The 21419-nt window shown below is 37.6% G+C and overlaps 2 protein-coding genes across 2 annotated transcripts in view; one reads left to right on the forward strand and one right to left on the reverse strand.

The window, feature by feature from the left end:
- Positions 1-2322, forward strand: part of LOC126354379 (integrin beta-PS-like) — a 150723-nt gene extending 148401 nt beyond the window's left edge. The window contains exon 14 of the mRNA XM_050003979.1: positions 1140-2322. Coding sequence (XP_049859936.1) covers positions 1140-1214 — 75 coding nt within the window. The 3' untranslated portion in view covers positions 1215-2322. The remainder of the gene's footprint in view (positions 1-1139) is intronic.
- Positions 2323-15935: 13613 nt separating this feature from the next.
- Positions 15936-21419, reverse strand: part of LOC126354834 (NECAP-like protein CG9132) — a 35288-nt gene continuing 29804 nt past the window's right edge. Inside the window, exon 5 of the mRNA XM_050004784.1 lies at positions 15936-20058. Within this exon, the coding sequence (XP_049860741.1) occupies positions 20016-20058 (43 nt within the window). The 3' untranslated portion in view covers positions 15936-20015. The remainder of the gene's footprint in view (positions 20059-21419) is intronic.

Raw genomic sequence — 21419 nt, forward strand, 5'->3', positions numbered from 1 at the left:
TTACAATTTGTACAGAAACCAGGTGGCAGTTATAAGAGTCGAGGGACATGAAAGGGAAGCAGTGGCTGGGAAGTGAGTGAGACAGGGTGGTAGTCTCTCCCCGATGTTATTCAATCTTTATATTGAGCAAGCACTGAAGAAAACAAAAGAAAAGTTCGGAGTAGGTATTAAAATCAATGGAGAAGTAATAAAAACTGTGAGGTTTGCTGATGACATTGTAATTCTGTCAGAAACAGCAAAGGACTTGAAAGAGCAGTTGAATGGAATGGATAGTGTCTTGAAAGGAGGATATAAGATGAACATCAACAAAAGCAAAATGAGGATAATGGAATGTAGTCAAATTAAGTCGGGTGATGCTGAGGGAATTAGATTAGGAAATGAGACACTTAAAGTAGTAAAAGAGTTTTGCTATTTGGGGAGCAAAATAACTGATGATGGTCGAAGTGGAGAGGATATAAAATGTAGACTGGCAATGGCAAGGAAAGTGTTTCTGAAGAAGAGAAATTTGTTAACATCGAATATAGATTTAAGTGTCAGGAAGTCGCTTCTGAAAGTATTTGTATGGAGTGTATCCATGTATGGAAGTGAAACATGGACGATAAATAGTTTGTACAAGAAGAGAATAGAAGCTTTCAAAATGTGGTGCTACAGAAGAATGTTGAAGATTAGATGGGTAGATCATATAACTAATGAGGAGGTATTGAATAGAATTGGGGAGAAGAGAAGTTTGTGGCACAACTTGACTAGAAGAAGGGATCGGTTGGTAGGAAGTGTTCTGAGGCATCAAGGGCTCTCCAATTTAGTATTGGAGGGCAGCGTGGAGGGTATAAATTGTAGAGGGAACTAAGAGATGAATATACTAAGCACATTCAAAAGGATGTAGGTTGCAGTAGGTACTGGAAGATGAAGAAGCTTGCACAGGATAGAGTAGCATGGAGAGCTGCATCAAACCAGTCTCAGGACTGAAGTCCACAACAACAACAACATATTCAGTATTGTTATTACGTATCTTTTACTTTTTAACTGTTTTTCTATAGAATTAGTGAAGAATGTGAGTAGTTGAAAATTTTCATTGTGGCACTATAAACAGAATTATAGCTTGTTTGGTGTCACTGTTCTGTAAGACCTTTTGTTTGCAGATGGAGAGTCCTCTCTACAAACCAGCAACATCAACCTACAGAAATCCACTGTACCATAAGCAGGCTGACAGTTAACTTACTCTATATATAATTTGTTTGTTTGTTTGTTGAGAAGATTAAATATAGTAGTTTAATGTCTGTGAAATCTGTTGTACTAATTGGACTTTCAAGTTCACTAATCAGGAACCTGGAAAAAATATTGGGAATTTAAAATACTTTGAAACCTCTTTTAACTAAAAGCTATTGAATAAATATGTAACATATGTTTGTGGATAACACAACATGGCAGTATTGAGATACACACTTTTAGCCACGTTCGATATTTTTTCTGTAAATGTGATGTATGCTTTTCCTGTACAGTTATCATAAGTTTGCAGAAAATACAATGTATACTGGTTTGTATTGTGTATAACAAAATTTTTCGAAATAAAATATCATCCATTGTTTGTTTTATAAAGTTTTCTGTGTATCTGCTATTGGCCATTTTTGACTGTAAAGCCATTATCTACATTTGCAGCTACATCTACATGTCTTCTCTGCAATTCACATGTAAGTGACTGACAGAGGTTTCACTGCACAACTTTCCACTATTTCTCTACCATTCCACTCTCAAACAGTGTGTGGAAATAGCAGACACTTAAATCTTTCCGTGCAAGCTCTGATTTTTTTGTATTTTGTTATGACAATCATTTCCCCAAAAGTCTGTGGGAAAAGCAAACATGCAAATCTATCCGTGCGAGCTCTGATTTTTCATATTTATTTATGACAATCATTTCCCCATAAGTAGATGGTGTCAACAAAATACTGAAGTTGAATATTGAATGTACAGATATCCCTTATGCATCATGCTGCAACAGATGTTGCACAGACATATTCTGTATGTTTCTTGACGACTCTACAGTTGAAATTGGCCAACAGAAAATAAAAGGAAAAATTTAATAGCCTATAACGAACAATATTTTCTTTGGAAAAATATATTGAGCCAGTGGACTTGAGTAAAAACAAGATCATCTTACTAAATGTTGTATAAGCATTTCAAATCTCCTGATTCAGCTTTTAAAACTACACTTTGCCCTTTTTCTTTCACATAAACTGCAGGCGTATTAATTATTATGAACATTCATCTGTAAACCTAATATAAATTGATAGTATTTATGGAAATAAAATCTTTTTGTACAAAAAACATATGGGATACAGCCATTTTGCACCTATTTCTCTCCATTATCAACCTCACTAACTTTTTATTTTTATCCGTCCTCACTTCAGGTATATTTAAAGGTACATGAATGGTAATTTACTTAGTTTTATCTCTCATTATCCTACATCTTCCATGGCTCCCATGCTATTCCGTGCTCCTGCATGCATAACTTTATGCACCTACCTTCACAGGCACTTGAGTGAGTTACACATGGCCCTTTCTCTGCTGCCCCTCACCCTCATTAGCCCTATTCCCTTCCTACTCCTCTGTTTCATCATTCTGAGAAATTTAGCCCTCATGTTATTTATTTTTTACTGGGGGGTTTCCACAATAAGCACATGTTTTTTAGAACTTAATCCAAAAACTGAACAAAAACGTAATTTTTTGTGTCTTAAGGCAAACTACAAATTTGTGGTTAGCACTCCAAAGAAGATAGAGCAATAAAATAAAACAGACTCTGCAAAACATTCCAGCAAGAAACCCCTGGCGAAGAGGTTATAGGTACGATTCACATAAATAGAAAAAACCATGCTACAACTCAACTGAACTTGCTTTTTGAACTGGAAATTAGTTCAGTGAGTGCTGTAACAGCATTCAACGGCATGACAAAGAAACGTATATGTTGTAAACATCTCATACTGCATAAACAGGAAAAACAAACAACCAAAGCATTTTCGAAAAACTGAGATGCAGCTTGTCTTACAATCAATCAGTGGATCAGTGGACAAATGTGATAAGATATTAACTGTATGTTTGAAAAATATTATTCTTTTTTTTTCACACAGCAGGTATGTTTACTAAATCCCTGTTATTACAAAGGACATGGGAATGGGAGGGGCTGGGGGGGGAGAGGGGGGCTATAAATTTCTGAATTCCAAGCGACACTTATTCCCGTAATTTTAGAGAAACTCACCAAGAACGAACAATATCAGGTCACCAGTCTGAAGAGGAAGGCCTTGTGACTATGAGGTACGGAGAAGATACGTCATTTGTAACAAGAAAAACAAGCAGAAGGAACCATACTATTACTGTCAATCAAGCTGTGTGTTGTTATCTACATCCTTACTCTGCAAACTATGGTAGAGGGTACTTCCCATTGTACTATATATTAGGGTTTCTTCCCATTCCCTTCAACCTTGGAGTGCAGGACGAATGACTGCTTAAATGTCTTTGCACACTATCTGTTCACAAAGTTCCAAGACTGAGATCATTCCTGGCCTGTAAGTGACATCAGCACAGTAACTGCAGCGGCAGCTTGGACTAACATGGTCACAGGTTTGAATCCTGCCTCGGGCATGGGTGTGTGTGATGGCCTTAGGTTAGTTAGGTTTAAGTAGTTATAAGTTCCAGGGGACTGATGACCTCAGAAGTTCGTGTCAACATTGTTGTGTCACAAATCGCTATGGAGCAACATTCCTAAATCAAGAGTTCAGTACATTCTCTGAAATGATTTGAAGAGAAAAGTGTGTGCACATTGTAGTGCACACCTTGAGTTTGAACAAAAACTATGATGGAAGGACACCTACCACAACTTCATTGAAACACAAAATGTGAGAAATTCTTTTCTGGAAACAATTATAATGCGTGACAAGGCTTGGTGTTATCAGTACAGTCCCAGAGCAGAAACACAAAGTGCGGAGATTCACATGATGGATCAAAGAATTGACGTTATTTGAGCAAATGCGATGTGCAAGTTGAACATTCCAAAGAACTGCTCTAAGAGTTCCACGTTGTTTTATGAACATTCTATGCATCATACTCAAGTGAGAGGAGACTATGTAGAACACCCAAAACATTAAAACTACCATCTAAACTTTTCTCTATTTTTATTAATCCAGTCTCAAAACCTTTTGGGCTGACAAGCTAAATTACCTCCCCCCCCTTCCCCGCAGAAGTGCTCTCTAGGTAATAAAATACATTTGTGGCAGCACTTTTTCTGATTTCTTGAATAATTTTGGACATGGCATTTTAGCCCCTCCACTGTTAGTCTATTCTGGCCCCCTACGGGTATGATATGTATGGGATTGCAGTGTATCATAACATCCCTCACTTAATACTGGTTCTCAAAACCTTGTGAGCTTTTGTAGGATAGTTGCTATACATCTAAAAGAATTTCCATGACATTCACTCCTGGGTCAAGCAAACCTGTTATCACTCATGCTGCATTTCTTCATTTATGTTCTACATAATGTGTTATCACTGTCTGGTATGGGTCCCACAAATGTGCAATATTATAGGATAGGGCACTTGAGTGTTTTGTAAGCAATCTCATTTTTAGGACATCTACTTTTCCCCAGTACTCTATTTATGAGCTTAAATCTGACACATGCTCTACTGTATGCAATCATTCCCAGCTGTAACCCATATATTGTTGTGCCTAGTTGCTACTATGACCGACTGATAGCAATTATTACTTGTTGACATGGGATACCGTGTTTTGGCATTTCTTAACATTTAAAGCAAGTTGCACACTTTTGCACCACTTTATAATCTCAGCCCCGGATCTACCATATTTCCAAACCACAGCAAAAGCTTGGTAGTGGAAGCCCCTCCTTGAGCATTTGAGATAGAACGTGAAAATGGGAATTTTTTTTTTCAAAAATATGTTCATTTTGTAGCGCACATTTTTATAAAGAGGTTGATGTATAAATGTTATTCGGTCTTAAGTGTGCCGAAGTGCAGTCCCACTCCTCTTCACTCATCGTTCTTCTGTTGCATGTCACTGTATTTCACTCAATGGAATTCAAACATGTATATTTTGTAATGGAAGTCATCAAACCTATATTCAGGACAGTAGAAATTAAAATGTCCTGTGGTGCCTCTCCTGCTCCCAGTCGGCCGATTTGACATCCTACCCACCATAAAAAGAATTCACAATTAATTATGGATTGGATTATTTGTGAGAATAAGAACTCTTCAGTAAATCTGCACTCTTTACTGCCTCTTAGCTAATAACTTTCTCTTGTGAGTGATATAAAATTAAATATAGGAAACATAAAACCAGGAAAGACAAGAGACAAGCAATACAATATTGTCTGCACAAACAAAGTTGGCACTCGGCACCGTGGCTGATGGGAGCGACAGTAAATGGGAAATTCCTTTAGGTCTCTCCCCTTAGCCACTGCACCGAGTGTCAACTTTATTTGCAGATGTAGTACACATGTCTTCAATCCTCAGGTCCCAGTATTATTTTCTCTCTAATCCTGCTACAGCTTTACATGGCATGTTTTCCTTTCTGCAAAAGAATCTATTACCTCGTCAGTTTTCGTCAAATGTTTTGCTACATGAAAAATCAAAATGTCATTGTCTGATACTGAAAAATCTGTTAATAAGCATAGTACCCAAGACTGGTGTGGTTTCTCAATTTGATTATGTCTAATTTGTCACTGTCTGCTACATAAACGAAACAGGCCTTTCTAATGCTGCAGCAATTGTAACACACACCAAATAAGCGAGCCTGTTTTGGCGCAAATGGTGATTTTTATGTACCTCAATTATATTATAACAAGACCAAACATAATTCACGAAGTACCAATATCAAATGCCTTTTAGGCCTACTACAACAAGCAAAGTGTTTTCTGTTATGAAATAGTTTCACATTTCATTCCTATGCTCCAGTTTCTCAAGTACGAGATGGAAAAGTAGTAGTACAAAATTTTTATATAAATTTGGAATCATCATATTCTTCCGTATAATTCGTGTGATGTCCTCGTTTCTTCTCCTTCCTCATTCTACCAAACAGTCGTGTCATCACTAATTCCGTAGCTATTCCTACCATTGTCAAAATATATTCTCAGGTTAACTTCACTATCCTTGCCATAATTACGAATACAGTTATCCCATGTTTATTCTCTGGTTAGACCATTATTACACATTCGTACAATGAGTTTTCCATGTTATCCTGAGAACAATTTAAAGCAGCTGCTAATTGGAAACTGTACAACTGGTAGTGTAGTGATATGGTAAAAAATTTCTATCAAACTTTCATTTTCTTGGACATACTGTTATTCCTGTTAGTTGTCTATTTCCATTCTGGTAATCTGAGTCCATGGATTTTGATAATAATTATAACAACACTGATCATTCGCACACCCAATCAATCACACAGACAAATAGCAATTGGCATTCACTCGTTTGAATTTATTCGGCTCAGTGTGTTTAGCCCCATCCCCTTTTGTCTGCGGGAAAGTTTTTTATTTCTAGATGTGACAGGGATTCCTCTGGCACAAACATCATGTACTCTTAAGCACAGATTCAAAAATCAGCTTATGATTCATTCAGAAAAAAGTGTTCCGAAATGTTAAAGAATCAGTTGGAATTTGTTTCAAAATCATATGAATGATCAACAGATCAACATGCACTGGATGCCAGGTGCTTTGTGAAAGAAGGTTTTCTTCTTCAAGAATATAAATTTGGCACCACCCAGAATTGACACCGGGGGCAGATACTCCTGTTTGCCCCCCCCCCCCCCCCCCCCCCCGCCCCCCAGATCTGGGTTTGTGCAATGTGCAATCTTATCAAAATCTGACTGTGTGTTTGTGCCATTTTTCCTGATACTGCTTCACTGTGGACAACTGCATAATCTGCAAAAAGTCTGCCATTAACGTAACTGCCATGATATTAATAAGCAATATGAACAGCTATGGTGTGACTACAATTCCCTCAAAGTACTTCTGTCAATGATGTCCAAACTCTCAGCCTAGTCACAAACTTTGCTTCATATTCCTTTACTGTCAATTATATACCATTCACCAGCCATGACTGAACAGGCAGTGTCATGTGTAATACCAGAATGGTAGATGCTCTTACCATAGCACAAAAAAGGCAAACATCCTACACACATTTAGGGATGTAAAAGAAGGGAACTAGCTTTCCAAGTTGTCTGACAGCTTCGAGGGAATAGAAATCGAAAAATCTTGACATATTCGGAGTTTCTTACTCAAGTAGAGTAACATGATATATGTCATATCATATAACATGACACACACCATCATGTCACCCAACATGACACTTGTCATGTTGTGCAATATGACACAATGTGTCATTACACTTTCAGACGCATGCACCCCCACTCTGGAATACTTCCTATTATAGGCACACCCCCACCCTCAGTTACTTCCTGTTGTAGATGCAGTCCACTCTCTAGAATCAAATATATTTGTATCTATTTGTCCTTACACCCCTCAGGATACATTTAACAGGGGATGGATTTGGGGGAGATATGTTCTCCTCGGGGAAGAAAAATCAGCCTAACCCAGAAATCTAAAAAATTGTTTTAATGCCACATCTACCCGATTGCTTTGATCCGTGGCTTTCAGGATATCATGCAAGATAACCAGGGATAGGGAAGAACCCATGTTGGTTGATATGGAAGAGGTCATTCTGTTTGAGCATATATTCTAAGATTTGATTGCATACGGATGTCAGTGTTACTGGAGGACTTCTGCTACCCTTCTTCCAGATGTGTTTGATGTATACTTTATTCCAACAACTGGACACAGTAGTTCAAGGGATTTTCTGTATACTCTGGTTAGAGGGGATAACTCAGTGACAAATTCTATATAAAATCTGACAGGGAATCTACTGGCTCCTGTGTAAATTTAGCACCTACTGCTGTTTCACAGCACCGCTGACACAAATATTTATATCATTCTGCTTCACAGTAATGTAACAGACTGAGAGAGTACTTCTGAACCTCCCTTTGTAAAGAAATGTTTGAAAACTGGGTTCACCATTTCTGTTTTTGGTTTGCTACCCTCACTTCCACCTCCTGTGCAAGCTATGAGTGTCATGATACAAACTTACCATCTCTCTATCTCTATCCCTCTGCTTTGTTTTCCACCAGCTGCTGTTCCCTTAGGAGTTTTGTTACAATTGTTGTATACCGTGCAGGATCCCTTCCATCTATTTCTCTAAACCGAGCCACAGTTTCTCTACATTTTTTCCCTCTTTCCGCACCCATAACTCACTCATGTTCACTGATACTAGATTCAATGTGGACATCCTCAGAGAGGTTATGTCTATTTGTTGCCACTGTTTCCAACAAACCGTACATCTGCACAAGGTTTTTCCCAAAATTTTGTGCCCATAAGTAGAGAGACATGCTGCATTCATGGGGTATTAGCGTAGTTTTTCTTTTCTTTATCTCTAGGTTCCATTAAGCTGTAACTCTACTCTCTGCAATGCCTACCTCTTTAATCTTTAACATATGCATGTACTTTGACCACTGTTGTATGATAGGAGGAAGTATTTGTTGTGGCAGGTGTGTTTTTTTTTTTTGAGATCCCACTTTTCATTTTCAACAGTGTAGTTAAGTATGTAACAGACTGTAGTGTGGAACAATATGGTTGAACATCAAATTTTTCAACAGGGTGTAGGCATTACTATGACACAGATTTCAAAATTAGAGTTGTTATCATGCAAAAGCAACAAACAATTGTTCAGCTTCAAGGAAGTATGGAGCCACAGAGGCCAATGTTTAGAGGTCGCAAAAGAACAAAAGACATTTACAAAATGCAAAGTCAACTAGGCAAGCTTTCAGTGGTCCATGCAGTGGATGTTTCGAAAATATTGAAATGGAAGCAACAGCATTTATCATGAGAAATGTATAGAATGCGATTTCCCACAATATTTTATGAAATAAAGCATGTGAATTGGTATATGAATGTGGCGTCCAACACAAAACCAGCTCTTGGTACGTATAAGGATTATGCAACACCATGGAGATGTACTGTGGTGTCAAACTTTCCTTGCTCAGTGTCTTCCAGTATCATTTGTAGAGAAATTGGTCAAGTATCAGCAACATGTTATAAGACTGAAAGAGAAACATGGTTATATCTTCGGGCAAATCGGAAACACTGGCGAGATATCTGTTTACATCGATGTGCCATCAACTACAACAGTTGAAGAGAAAGGTGTCAAAAGTCATCGCGAAAGCGTTACGGAGATGATAGATAAACTCCAGTGGAAGACTCTGCAGGAGAGACACTCAGTAGCCCGGTACGGGCTTTTGTTAAAGTCTCGAGAACATACCTTCACCGAAGAGTCAAGCAGTATATTGCTCCCTCCTACGTATATCTCGCGAAGAGACCATGAGGATAAAATCAGAGAGATTAGAGCCCACACAGAAGCATACCGACAATCCTTCTTTCCACGTACAATACGAGACTGGAATAGAAAGGAGAACCGATAGAGGTACTCAGGGTAGCCTCCGCCACACACTGTCAGGTGGGTTGCGGAGTATGGATGTAGATGTAGATGTAGGTATGCACTATGAGAATGAGAAATCATGAATCACCATGCTGTTGTGTGTGCTTACTGAAGGTAACTTTTTGCCATCTGGTATCATATTTTTTTATCCATACAAACTGGAGCAGAAGGCCAGGTGCTCTCCTACAGAATAGTGCAAAGTTGACCCTTGATGCCTTCAAGAGACACCTAATACCAGCAGTGATGGCAGAAATCCTAAAATGAAACCAAGATCTTGTCATTCCAAAAGGCACAACTTCACAAACACAAATGTGGGATATAGTGGTGAATAAGACATTGAAAGACCATCTGAGGTACCTGTACCAAAACTGTTTACTTCAAGGTCATCAAACCCTGATCCCTCCCGCATATGTGATGAAACCTTCAGTATCTCTAATTGTGGAATGAATTTAGACTACTTGAACATGCACATTCAGTGCACCAATTGGGAACGGCCTTAAGGGGTGCTGTGTAACAAATGCATTGGGTGTGAAGCTGGTCTACTATGTGAAGAACTGCAAGATAATTATGACAATGGCGTTCCAGTGAGGAGGACTAAGCGGCATCTGTATCTGACAGTGGGAGATCTTTACCCGATTTTATTTTTTGTGTACCGGTACTTTCATTGTCTACTTCACTTACATGTAACAAGGTAACCATTTATAAATTTTCAAAATAAACCAAATGTGTGCATAAATGCTTTTTATGTAATCTCTTGTTTTGAACAATGGGAAGTCATCTCACATTTGGATTCATCTTGAATTCAGAGATACCTGGTGTTAGCATCGTAACTGATATTCTAAACCATCTGTTCTTAGTAGTTTTCAAAGTATTACAGCATGTCTTGGCATGACCATCACTTAAAAAAAAAACTGTAATCATCCTAATCAATTCTTGGATTTTTGTCTCCTCTAATAATGACAGCCTATTTGGGAACATGCACACTGGCAAGCTGGGGTTCTCTAAGTTTTCGGTTACATCTGGGGGTGAGTTGTAATCGACAGAAGGACGTGATTATTAATGTTCATCCTCAATATTGGGTCCAGCCAAATCAAGGAAACAGCTTCAGTTTTCTGTCTCACTGGATCTGAGTTTTTTTTATGTATGTAATGAACACCATCTCCATTTTCCAGTTAACCTATCCTTTTCATAAGCTCTTATATTTACTACAAAAATCTCACTCTAGTCAGTTTCAGGTTATAGCCAGCTTCTTATTATGTACGTTCCACAGTTTTTTTGAGCACTTCAAACACTGTGACTTTGTTTGTTATGCTTTGTTGGTAACCAGGAGTTTAATAATCTCATCTGTGAGAGGCATTTCTTTCGGTCTTAAACCAACACATATGCATCTTGCACAGCTATCATTATATGGAATGGATGGATAGACACATCACCTAAAAACCCTTGAGAGCACCAAAATACAGTCAGCTAACTTGCTAGCAGCCTCCAAAGTGTAATACACCCAACTTTTACAGCAATATGACACAATTCTAGGAAGTCACAGCTGCGCTTATCAGAGAACCTTCAAAGTATCAACTTCTACTCATCTCACAACTAGGCTAAATATTGTGAGCATCATTGAAATACTGTAAGCAGGGCTGGTGTTCTCATACCTCCCTGCCAATTGCTGGAATGATCCAATTATTTACCTTGGAATCTGGATGACAGATTCTTTCTAACATGTGCTACAACCTGCAGCTCTTTCTATCCTGTTCTTTCACTGACAGCCAGAAGGTACAATTCAACATCTTGAATAAAGCCTCAATGCGTTCACAGTGTGTGTAAATGATCTTCCTTCCCCTTGCTCTCGTTTTCCCAGTTGTTGTTATTAACCGTATATTTAAACTTTCAGTGTTTCACACTCTCCTACCCTCTCGTGTTTGATCTCCCTGACACAGTAGGCTTTCCTACTGCTCAAATGGTCCCATTGGCTCTGTTTCAATTCCCTTTGGAGACAGTGCGTCAAACCTTTTGGGAAGGGTGATCAGTGCAGTATTGACACCTGCCTCTACTGAACAGAATCCCTATACGTAATGCTACACGAGTGTCAGTAACTCACCAAGCACAGCTGCTTATCAACAGCAACTAACACATCCCATACCCAAGAACAGCATTCACAGTGGGTCTGCATCTGACTGGTGAAATGAATTTTGAAACAGAAAACAGCTAGGGCTTAACATGAAATTATTTTTTTAATTTCAAGCTCTTGACACTACAAGAATTACAACTTCCCATTTTGAAATGAACCTATAATGACTGAGACAGTAATTTGTTTTGTAACAAGAGAAAAACCTGGGAAAAATTTACAGCTTCCTTGAAGCTATTCAGAAGTTTCTGTCTGAAACTTTCGTTTTGTTGAGGTTATGCTAATAAAAAACGAAATTTTATGAAAAACGAAGATAATAGACACTGCTGCTGAAAGAGGAAACTAGAACACATCATCAGAGTTGTATTGGGCACACATAATATTACATCACAGCATTTTACAGTCATGAACTATCAAACTCTTTCCAAGAACAAACTGGTCATTAAGTGGAAAAAGGTGGAAGTACTGTACTGGTCACATAAGTACTTACTGCAAAATTATAGGAAAAAACATTTACCAAACAGGTTATTGCTCCATAAGTTTACAGAATATGCAACTGTAGATCACAACTATTGACTCACAACAAAGTATGTTATGCCAAAATATTGGAAGCTTCTGAAAATTCCAAAAACTGTACTTTTAATCACATTGATATACACTAAAATTAGGGTAATGATTGTATATCACTCCAAAAATTTGCAACTTTGCAACTGGCTACGTATTGTGAGTTTTATGTAACACTCAATGTTTGATTTACCTTGACACAATCTTTTGATACAATCAATGAGGTATAATTGGGGGGGGGGGGGGGGGGATGTAAAAGAATTTATCAAGTCTTTTTCTTTACTGTAAAGTCTTGAAAAAACAAATTAACAAAATTATTATTTAGCATAGCAGAAACAATAAATTAGGAAATGGCTAGCCCTGCCGTGACAGTGAGGTGCCACATGCCACATATAGATGACACGCTGCTGGCAGGAACTCAACAGTGAACATGTTCCATTAACCCAGTTCTCAAAGTAGTCATATTTGTCAACAATAAATCTGATATATCCAACAAATCTGACATTCTGAATTCAATCTGTCCAGGCAGTTTTCATATAATTGTGTTAGAGAAAGTTTTGTCTCATTTCTCATTTATGTAACAGAAATTTCTCCAAAAATTTCAGATTGCTCATTACCTCGACCATTGCAGTAGAATAGAGAAACAAGTGTGTGTTTATTGAACTAAGGTTCTCTTTGAATTTTTCACTTGTTTCTGATGATGTGTCACATGGTTAGTAAAAGGATGGCCAACTTTTAGACTACTACTGACAATCTAACTGTAGCTAATTAATGGAAAATCTTATATAAAGATGTGAAACAATTACTAACGAAGAGATATAGGGGCTGCCAGTACTTACCTCAGCTCAGTACAGCCGATAGAAACACAAAAAACAACCGAAAATTTAAGTTCCTAGCTTTCGGAATAAATGTTCCTTCATCAGGGAGGAGAGAGGGGAAAGAAAGGGAAGAAGGGAAAGTGGATTTAGTTACTCACAACACAGGTTATGAAGCAACAGGGAAGGTAGCAAGGATGGAGGCATGGTTAGGCATGGTTGTCAGAGGGAAGCCAAAGATATTCTACTGTAGGTACTGTGCCAGCTTCAAACCAAAGAGGATGCATACAGAAGTAAAGAGGTGTATAGTATAAAGATGTAGGATGAAAAGATGCATGAATGGCTAAAGAGGAAAGGGAAAGAGGAGAAGACTGAAAAGTAAATGGGAGTGAGGTTGTTTAACGTAGGTTCAGTCCAGGGGGATGGCGGGATGAAAAGATGTGCTGGAGTGCAAGTTCCGCCATCCCCCTGGACTGAACCTATGTTAAACAACCTCACTCCCATTTACTTTTCAGTCTTCTCCTCTTTCCCTTTCCTCTTTAGCCATTCATGCATCTTTTCATCCTACATCTTTATACTATACACCTCTTTACTTCTGTATGCATCCTCTTTGGTTTGAAGCTGGCACAGTACCTACAGAAGAATATCTTTGGCTTCCCTCTGACAACCATGCCTCCATCCTTGGTACCTTCCCTGTTGCTTCATAACCTGGGTTCTGAGTAACTAAATCCACTTTCCCTTCTTCCCTTTCTTTCCCCTTTCTCCTCCCTGATGAAGGAACATTTATTCTGAAAGCTAGGAACTTAAATTTTCGGTTGTTTTTTGTGTTTCTGTCGGCTGTACTGAGCTGAGGTAAGTACTGGCCAGCCCCTCTATCTCTTTATTAGTAATCTAACTGTAGCAGCGCTTTTCAGTTTCTGCACTCTCTTCAAATTCCTAACAACTTCTGGTTTCCAAAGCTTTTCCTAGAACAAGACAATTGATGGAATGGAATGTCGTGTGACGAGAGCCTCCCGTCGGGTAGACCGTTCGCTTGGTGCAAGTCTTTCGATTTGACGCCACTTCGGCGACTTGCGCGTCGATGGGGATGAAATGATGATGATTAGGACAACACAACCCCCAGTCCCTGAGTGGGGAAAATCTCCGACCCAGCCGGGAATCGAACCCGGGCCCTTTGGATTGACAGTCTGTCGCGCTGACCACTCAGCTACCGAGGCGGACAAGACAATTGATAATAGTACTACAATCATAAACACCAGACTGAACAAGGAGATAAATATGTGCCAGGACAGAACAACCAACATCAAGAGGACTGACAATTCAAAGTAATTCATACTTGCTAGCAAAAGCTCCAGAAAAAACTGGCTTCATAAATTATACTTCATCTTTCCAGTTAAAATCAGATATTAAAATCAAGAAATATTTATTTTTAGCCTTGCTGGATGATTACTTAACTGACATTTGGTCTCATCATTAGGAAGACAATTAGGAAATGTTCTTAATATCTCAGTGAAAACCAGCACCCATTGCCCATGCCTTTTAGAAAAAGGGTCATAGTTTGGAAATAGGTATGGTGAATTTCCACTAAATGTGTACACAGTAACCCTTTAGTGACCAGGGGCAACTATAGTTCCCACTTATTTGTTTTCGCTGTAAGTTCAGTGGTAAACCGTGTTCCCACTTCTAACTTGTGCTAACAGCTCTGTTAGAGTGTGCTAACTATGTATAGATTGTAAACGGTTAGACGAAAGCTGTTGTTATTTCTACCTTGTGAGTCAATCAATGCAGAAGCATAGTTCCCGCGTGAAAACGAGTCACTGTTTCGACCGCTACAGCGTTTTTTTGGATAGTGTGCTTTCCTTTTGTGTGTGAAGTGACTTGTGTTGTATTTATCTACTTTTATATTTAGAGGGATATAGTATTCGTGTATATTTGCTGGATTTGACTAAAAATTACATAAATATTACAAGGTAAGTTAGTGGAAGCAGAAGTGAAGTATTCTGCCCATTGGCTGTGGCAGAGTATAATAAAATAATGGAAGGAGTGGATAGATTTGATCAGCTGCGTGAACGGTATGCTGTAGGCGTAGTTCATGGAAGTTTTGGCACAAACTGTTTTTCTTTCTTGTGGATTTGTCAGTTGTCAATTCCTACATTATGTGGAAGCTACAGAAGACAGAAGCAGACCAGCTAACATTTAGATTGCACTTGGCATGGCAGCTTAACTCTGGCTTCTCAAGTCGTAAGAGAAGAGGAAGGCCTGTTCATTTTCAAACACCAAAAAGAAGTGTGTCTGGAGTACCAGATGAAGTTTGGAACTCACTTTCCTACAAAAGGTACAACAAACAGTAGATGCCACCAATGTAGCACCAAGAACTGTCACGTACCTTTGTGTGTAGCACCATGCTTCTCTAAGTTCCATAGTACATCACCTTAGTGAACTCAAAGGACAGTATGAACTAATACAAATATAAAACATGTTTTTGTACTAAAAAATAAATTACATTTTTTTTAAAAAATTAGCAAGTGAAGTTACTCCAGAGTTCGGCGGGAACAATAGTTCCCACTAATTTTTTTAGACTTTTAGGCTAAACTCTCACTTTCAAGATTTAAACTATGATTTTATGAATGGTTTCTTAGCCCAATAAAGTGTTCATAAAAAGGCTACAACTTCCGGAAACAATTTGGTCACTAAAGGGTTAGAACTACTACTTGGTCTGTAAAAATCTATATCTATACCATTCTGAAGAACACATACTCAGGTACTGAACATACATTCAAATGAGGAGGAGGAGGAGGAGGAGGAGGAGGAGCAGCAGTGGTGGCGGCAGCTGATGGCAGTGTTGCTGCTGTTGTTAATAATAACAATAATAATAATCATAATAATAAAATAACAAACAAATATCTGTTTATTTTTGCAGTGAGGCTTATTTTTTGAGGGTACATTAAGTAATCATATATTAAAATTACAGTACAAATCAAAATTTTTTATCATTTATAATAAACAAAACCTTTAATTCTTTCAAATGATTGTAAACTTGTGTTGCATATGACTGAACCACTGATTTACACAGAATAAGTTGTTCATTTATTACATTATAGCTGCAAGACTCAACGCAACAGGAATATAATTTTATTCTTGTACTCATAACCATCACACATTTATTAATACAGATTGACAAGCTTTACATGCAAACACATACATACCTGTTATAGGCCATCAATGTTAAAATGATTGATATACAGTATATTATCAAATGTATTTAAAACACTTGTGAACACATAATTACAAAGCAGTTCGTTTTCATGATTAAATATCAGTGACTAGACATAAGTGCAGCACTTTTCACATTTAGTATGGAATGTGAGTTGAGATTTGAAAAGAAAATATGTTATTAAAAAAGACAACTTTTGCCCCAGCAAGGAGTGCTTGATACATAATGAATCATAGGAAGCATACAATGGTACCATCAAATACATTCAAAGTAACTGGGAGAATAGAAAATAAAAATGGAGGAAGAAGAACCTCCTCCTGCGAAACACGTGACTGTACTGGTTATTTGCTACTGTTCGATAACATAGTTCTCAATATATAGCAAAATTAAGTAACTCTTTAGAAAACTTAACTTTTTTGTAGCAGCCATACAAAAACTAGGCCACCGCCACAGTATACAAGCACTAGATATAGGTATAAGAATTCACAGGAACTGAACCAACAAAGACAATACCTACAAAGAAATAAATTACCTAATCTTCAGCTCTTAGTCAAGGTATGTATCAAAAAACTGTAGTAACAACAATGTTTCCAGAAACAATCATTATAAATTATAGTACAATTATTATTTTAAACATTGAAAAACATTACTCCTATCTCCACGCATCCACACTGCAGGCACATGCACAAAAATGATAATTACATTACCAATGCGTCCCTCATTGTACTCACAGGACAAAGCAATTCAGTCACACAAGTAAATTACTAGTTCTGCAGACAACGGAGGTAACAAAGAGTCCTATTTATGTTCAGTATCCTAACCACTAAACTTCATTTTGTTCTAATCTGTACAATAAGGCATGAAGGACATCACTGTTTTCTGTAGACAGTAAAAACAACCAAAATGAGAGTCACGACCAGCCAGACTAAGACATCTTGGAGCATGGCGAGGAAGATTCGCCATGTGCGAGATCCATTTTAATGTTTGACTTGTGTTTTCACATACACAAAATTTTATCACTAAATTATAGGGATGATTTTGAAATATCAACTCCTGCCACACTGCACAAAATGCAAAAATATAGGGGATAAAATGCAAAAACATATTGTGGTTAAAACAGAGTTCTGCCTCTCATCTGTGGCCATGCTACCTTCAATTACAAGTACTGTTAGGGCAAACACGCACACAGTTGTTACATGCTCCAAGGCAAAGATAGAAGTAAGTAACACTAAAACAATGGTTATTACTTCCACTGACTAGCACCGGAGGAAAAGAATGTGTTCCTTGCAAAGCAATACAGCCAATCATTTTATTAGCATTACTAGCAAAATGTCACCTTATCACAAAATCAACAGAATTGTGCTCCAAATATGAGTACTTCACACTGTCCACTAGTACTGCAAGGAAATGTCTAGCTGTTACAACAAAAACAGAAAGTAGGAGAATCTTTCGTTAATATTTCAGCCCATTTGACTCAGATTTCAGAACCATAAAGATTATAGCTGACATACTGATATTGGGGATGAAGTTGCTGGTCACAGTAATATTTTCTTGTATAGCAAAGAAGACCCATTCTTACCCCTGCATTGCGAGGACATACGGATTGTAAAAAGAGATTTTAATGCCACTGCAGACTATCTGGTAGACATACACGGACTGCATTACACAGTTTCCAGTGAAACTTAAGAGGTGTAACTAATCATAAAGTCTACCATACCAGAGTAGCTTTTTCTTGAACAAATTTCCCAAGCTGTAGGTAAGTTAAATCTGCACCATGTCTCAAATAATCACCAGTTCTGGTTGATCTTCCTGCCATCTGCATAAATCTTACTTCAATGTACCCATTCATTACTTGTCTGCTAGCACCTGCCTGTTTTGTATCTTTGAACTTTTCTTGTCATTCATTTTTGCAGCTTCCGCTGTCACCACTTGAAAGGCAATACACCTATGCATCAGAACTGGTATTCATACATTACGACTTCAATACTGATCTCTGAAACCCACCTGTACAATATAATTCTTAAGTAAATATCTCCCCTATTTTTCATTTTAGGAACCCTCAATCCAATGCATCACTGTGTGACACTTCCATTTTCATGGAGCAATTGCTGCAATCAAAAGTGTGCAGTGAAGATACCTGGTTGGAACAACAGTCATTTGTTATTGAGGTCACCCCAGTTATTTGACCCTATGGCAAACCTCTGCTGGAAACTACATCACAAGATGTCAGTAATGTAAATATTTGATAAGAACAACAGTGTGACATAAGATATGACTTATTTAAAACTAATGTTTTACATTACAAAGCTTCAATGATTAATATTGTAACATGTTATAGTAACATTTTCAAGTTGACATCTAGTATGATATTTTACAGGATGATATGAAAATGTTTTTGTAATATGAAATCAATATTGTCAAGTAATCTTTATCCTGTTACGCTTGTAAGTAGCGTGTACATTTTCAAAATCAGGTGAAAGCCTATTGTGCAAACATAATAATTTTTAAACAACCAAAGTTGAAGCAGTAATTTTATAGCAGGTCACCCAGTTTACAAAGATCAATTGATACTGTCAGCAATGTCAAAATGATTATTATTTCACCACTGGTTCAGTTGTTAAACAAAGAATACAAATTCTACAGCAAAGCAATAACAACAGCACCATTTTAAACAGATTTCTGTTTTTACAAGAATTGACAGAAAACTAGTTTGTGCTCACGAACACACAATAGGCTTTTATTTTTTCTCTTCTGGGTACAATGGTGGTTAAATATATATTGAGGATTGTAATCAGACAATTACCAATGCTTCACAATTTCAGTGCTTGCTTCATTAATGCAGATCTCCAGTTCTTTAACGAGTAATTTATAAAGCAAGCCAATATCTAAAAGTCTGAAAATAAATTTCTGGAGTATACTTCATTAGACAATATTACACCAAAGTAATAATGTAGATGCAGACGAAGATGTTTAAAAATGATAAAAATGATTGTATTTTGTATTCCATAACAAATGTGTGCACTGAGCACATTTTGGATACAGTAACGATCTTAGCCAACAGGGCAACGAAAACGAAAGATTCACATAATCTTTTTTAGCAGTAATCATAATAGATACTTCACCAAATGCCTGCACCGTACTGCTAGAATTTAACAGAAATGGAAGTAAGCAAGAAGCACTGACATGATTTTTCATATTATCCTTCAAGTTTTCTGTTTTGAATATGATTACTCTCTGCAGAAAGAATAAACTGAAGCTATGTAACTATCAGTTTTTCATATGTGATCTTTATTAACAATTTTTCCCCTTGATATTTAACTGCCAACTGTAATAAAGTAACTCAACGATCAATTATTTTTCAAAAATTTCCACATTTTAGCATAACAGCCATATTGATTGTATAACCATAAATTTTCTACTCATGTGAGACAGCAACACTATAATTTTTATGTACGTATGTGTGTATATACACAGGTAAATATATATATCTCTAAACATACAAAACTGAATTTTAACACATAAAATATAATTTAATTTTTTCAATAGGTTTTCAACTTTATAACAATTCTTCCTGTAATTTTATTAACACTGTATCAGATTATATTTCATCTGTGTGATAGATTCCCTTCACAATATTACACTAAGATAGCTATTTTTAGCTATAAATTATCCTAATCATGTTTATTTTAAGTTATGAATGAACCACGAGCCATTCAACATCAAGCTGCTGTTTCTCTGAAGGCAGATCTTCTCAAAATTGGACCCAATTGGAATTTGCACTGGATTGGGAAGGACTGAAAAAAATTCCACATTTTGTTTTCAGTGAAATACTTTGGCATAATAAATATGTTGCTATGTACATATACATAAACTATTCCTGTAAGTAAACAAAACAAAGCATGCCAATATATTATCTTATAAGCCCCCTAGTTTCATCCATGGAACATACTAGCTTGCTGCATTTCCAAGACAGACACACAATACTAACCAATCAAATGTGCATAAATGTGAGACCATTAAAGTTAACTAAAGGGTTTCAAGTAAAGCTTAAGTGGGAGCACTTATGGAATTTGCGTTGAAATTTTACATTTATCAGTCAGTTTTGAGGCCAGAATCATTTCATTTTTTATACACCAGAATTTCTTTGGTTTTGTGATAAATCTTTTGATACAATTCTGCCGTGTTAGTCAGTGAAGGCTTTAACACTGCTCTACAGACAGCCAAATAAAATTCATTTTAGAGTATTCCTTTCTTAGCTCTATGCTGCACAATCGCAGTGGGTGTTTCTTTATAGATGTGATAATGTTTTTATCAATAACAAGTAAGCTAACGGTGCAAGTTTTACATTTTTCTGAGTAAAGAAGGTTATTGGGGTTCTATGGCTAGTACGTTATCGAATGTATGGCAGAGTAAAGGACCAAACTACAAGGTCATCAGTCCCTCATTCAAAGTGTAATTCCACAGCAAACAGTGTCTCCAATCCGAAGCAAAAACTGCCTATTTGGTGTTATATGGCGTACAGAAAATAGTGGGGCAGAGACATCCAGTACATTAACAATCTTAAGAGTTAAAAGTAATCACAGGAGCTAGTGAGAAGATCAGAGGCTGATGTGCAGTGTGGCACAACTGGTGGAGAGAGTCACTCTTCACAAAACTCTGTATCCTTGACACGAGCATACTGAGAGGAAAGGCCAGTTGGCCCTCCCTCTGCCATCTCTCTGCCACTCACTCACTCACTCACTCACTCCCAACCTCCCTCCCACATTTTCTGTGTCCCTGTACCTGACCCTGGCCTTCCATCAGCAGGGAATACAAGGTTATGAAATCCTTAAGACTCTGTGTTTGTAAGACTGCTGTAAGGATAGGACACACTGCAAGAATGTGAGCCATGTCAGTGAAGCACTGCAGTTTCAATGGGTAAGTAGGAGAGGTTGTTTCATTGCACAAGACAACACTGTCAGACAGGTGTCACTAATATGAAGCTCGAATAAGGCTCTTTCCAGCACACAAGGAAGAAGCAATCCAACACTGCTGTGGCCTCCTTCATGATGTGTAGTTTGTTCCAAATGTGATGGGTCACAAGTCTCACTAATTAGTGCCCAGTATCCCTACTATTCCCCCCCCCCCCCCCCCCCCATGAACCATGGACCTTGCC

Source organism: Schistocerca gregaria, chromosome 3 (assembly GCF_023897955.1).
Source record: "Schistocerca gregaria isolate iqSchGreg1 chromosome 3, iqSchGreg1.2, whole genome shotgun sequence".
NCBI lineage: Eukaryota > Metazoa > Arthropoda > Insecta > Orthoptera > Acrididae > Schistocerca > Schistocerca gregaria.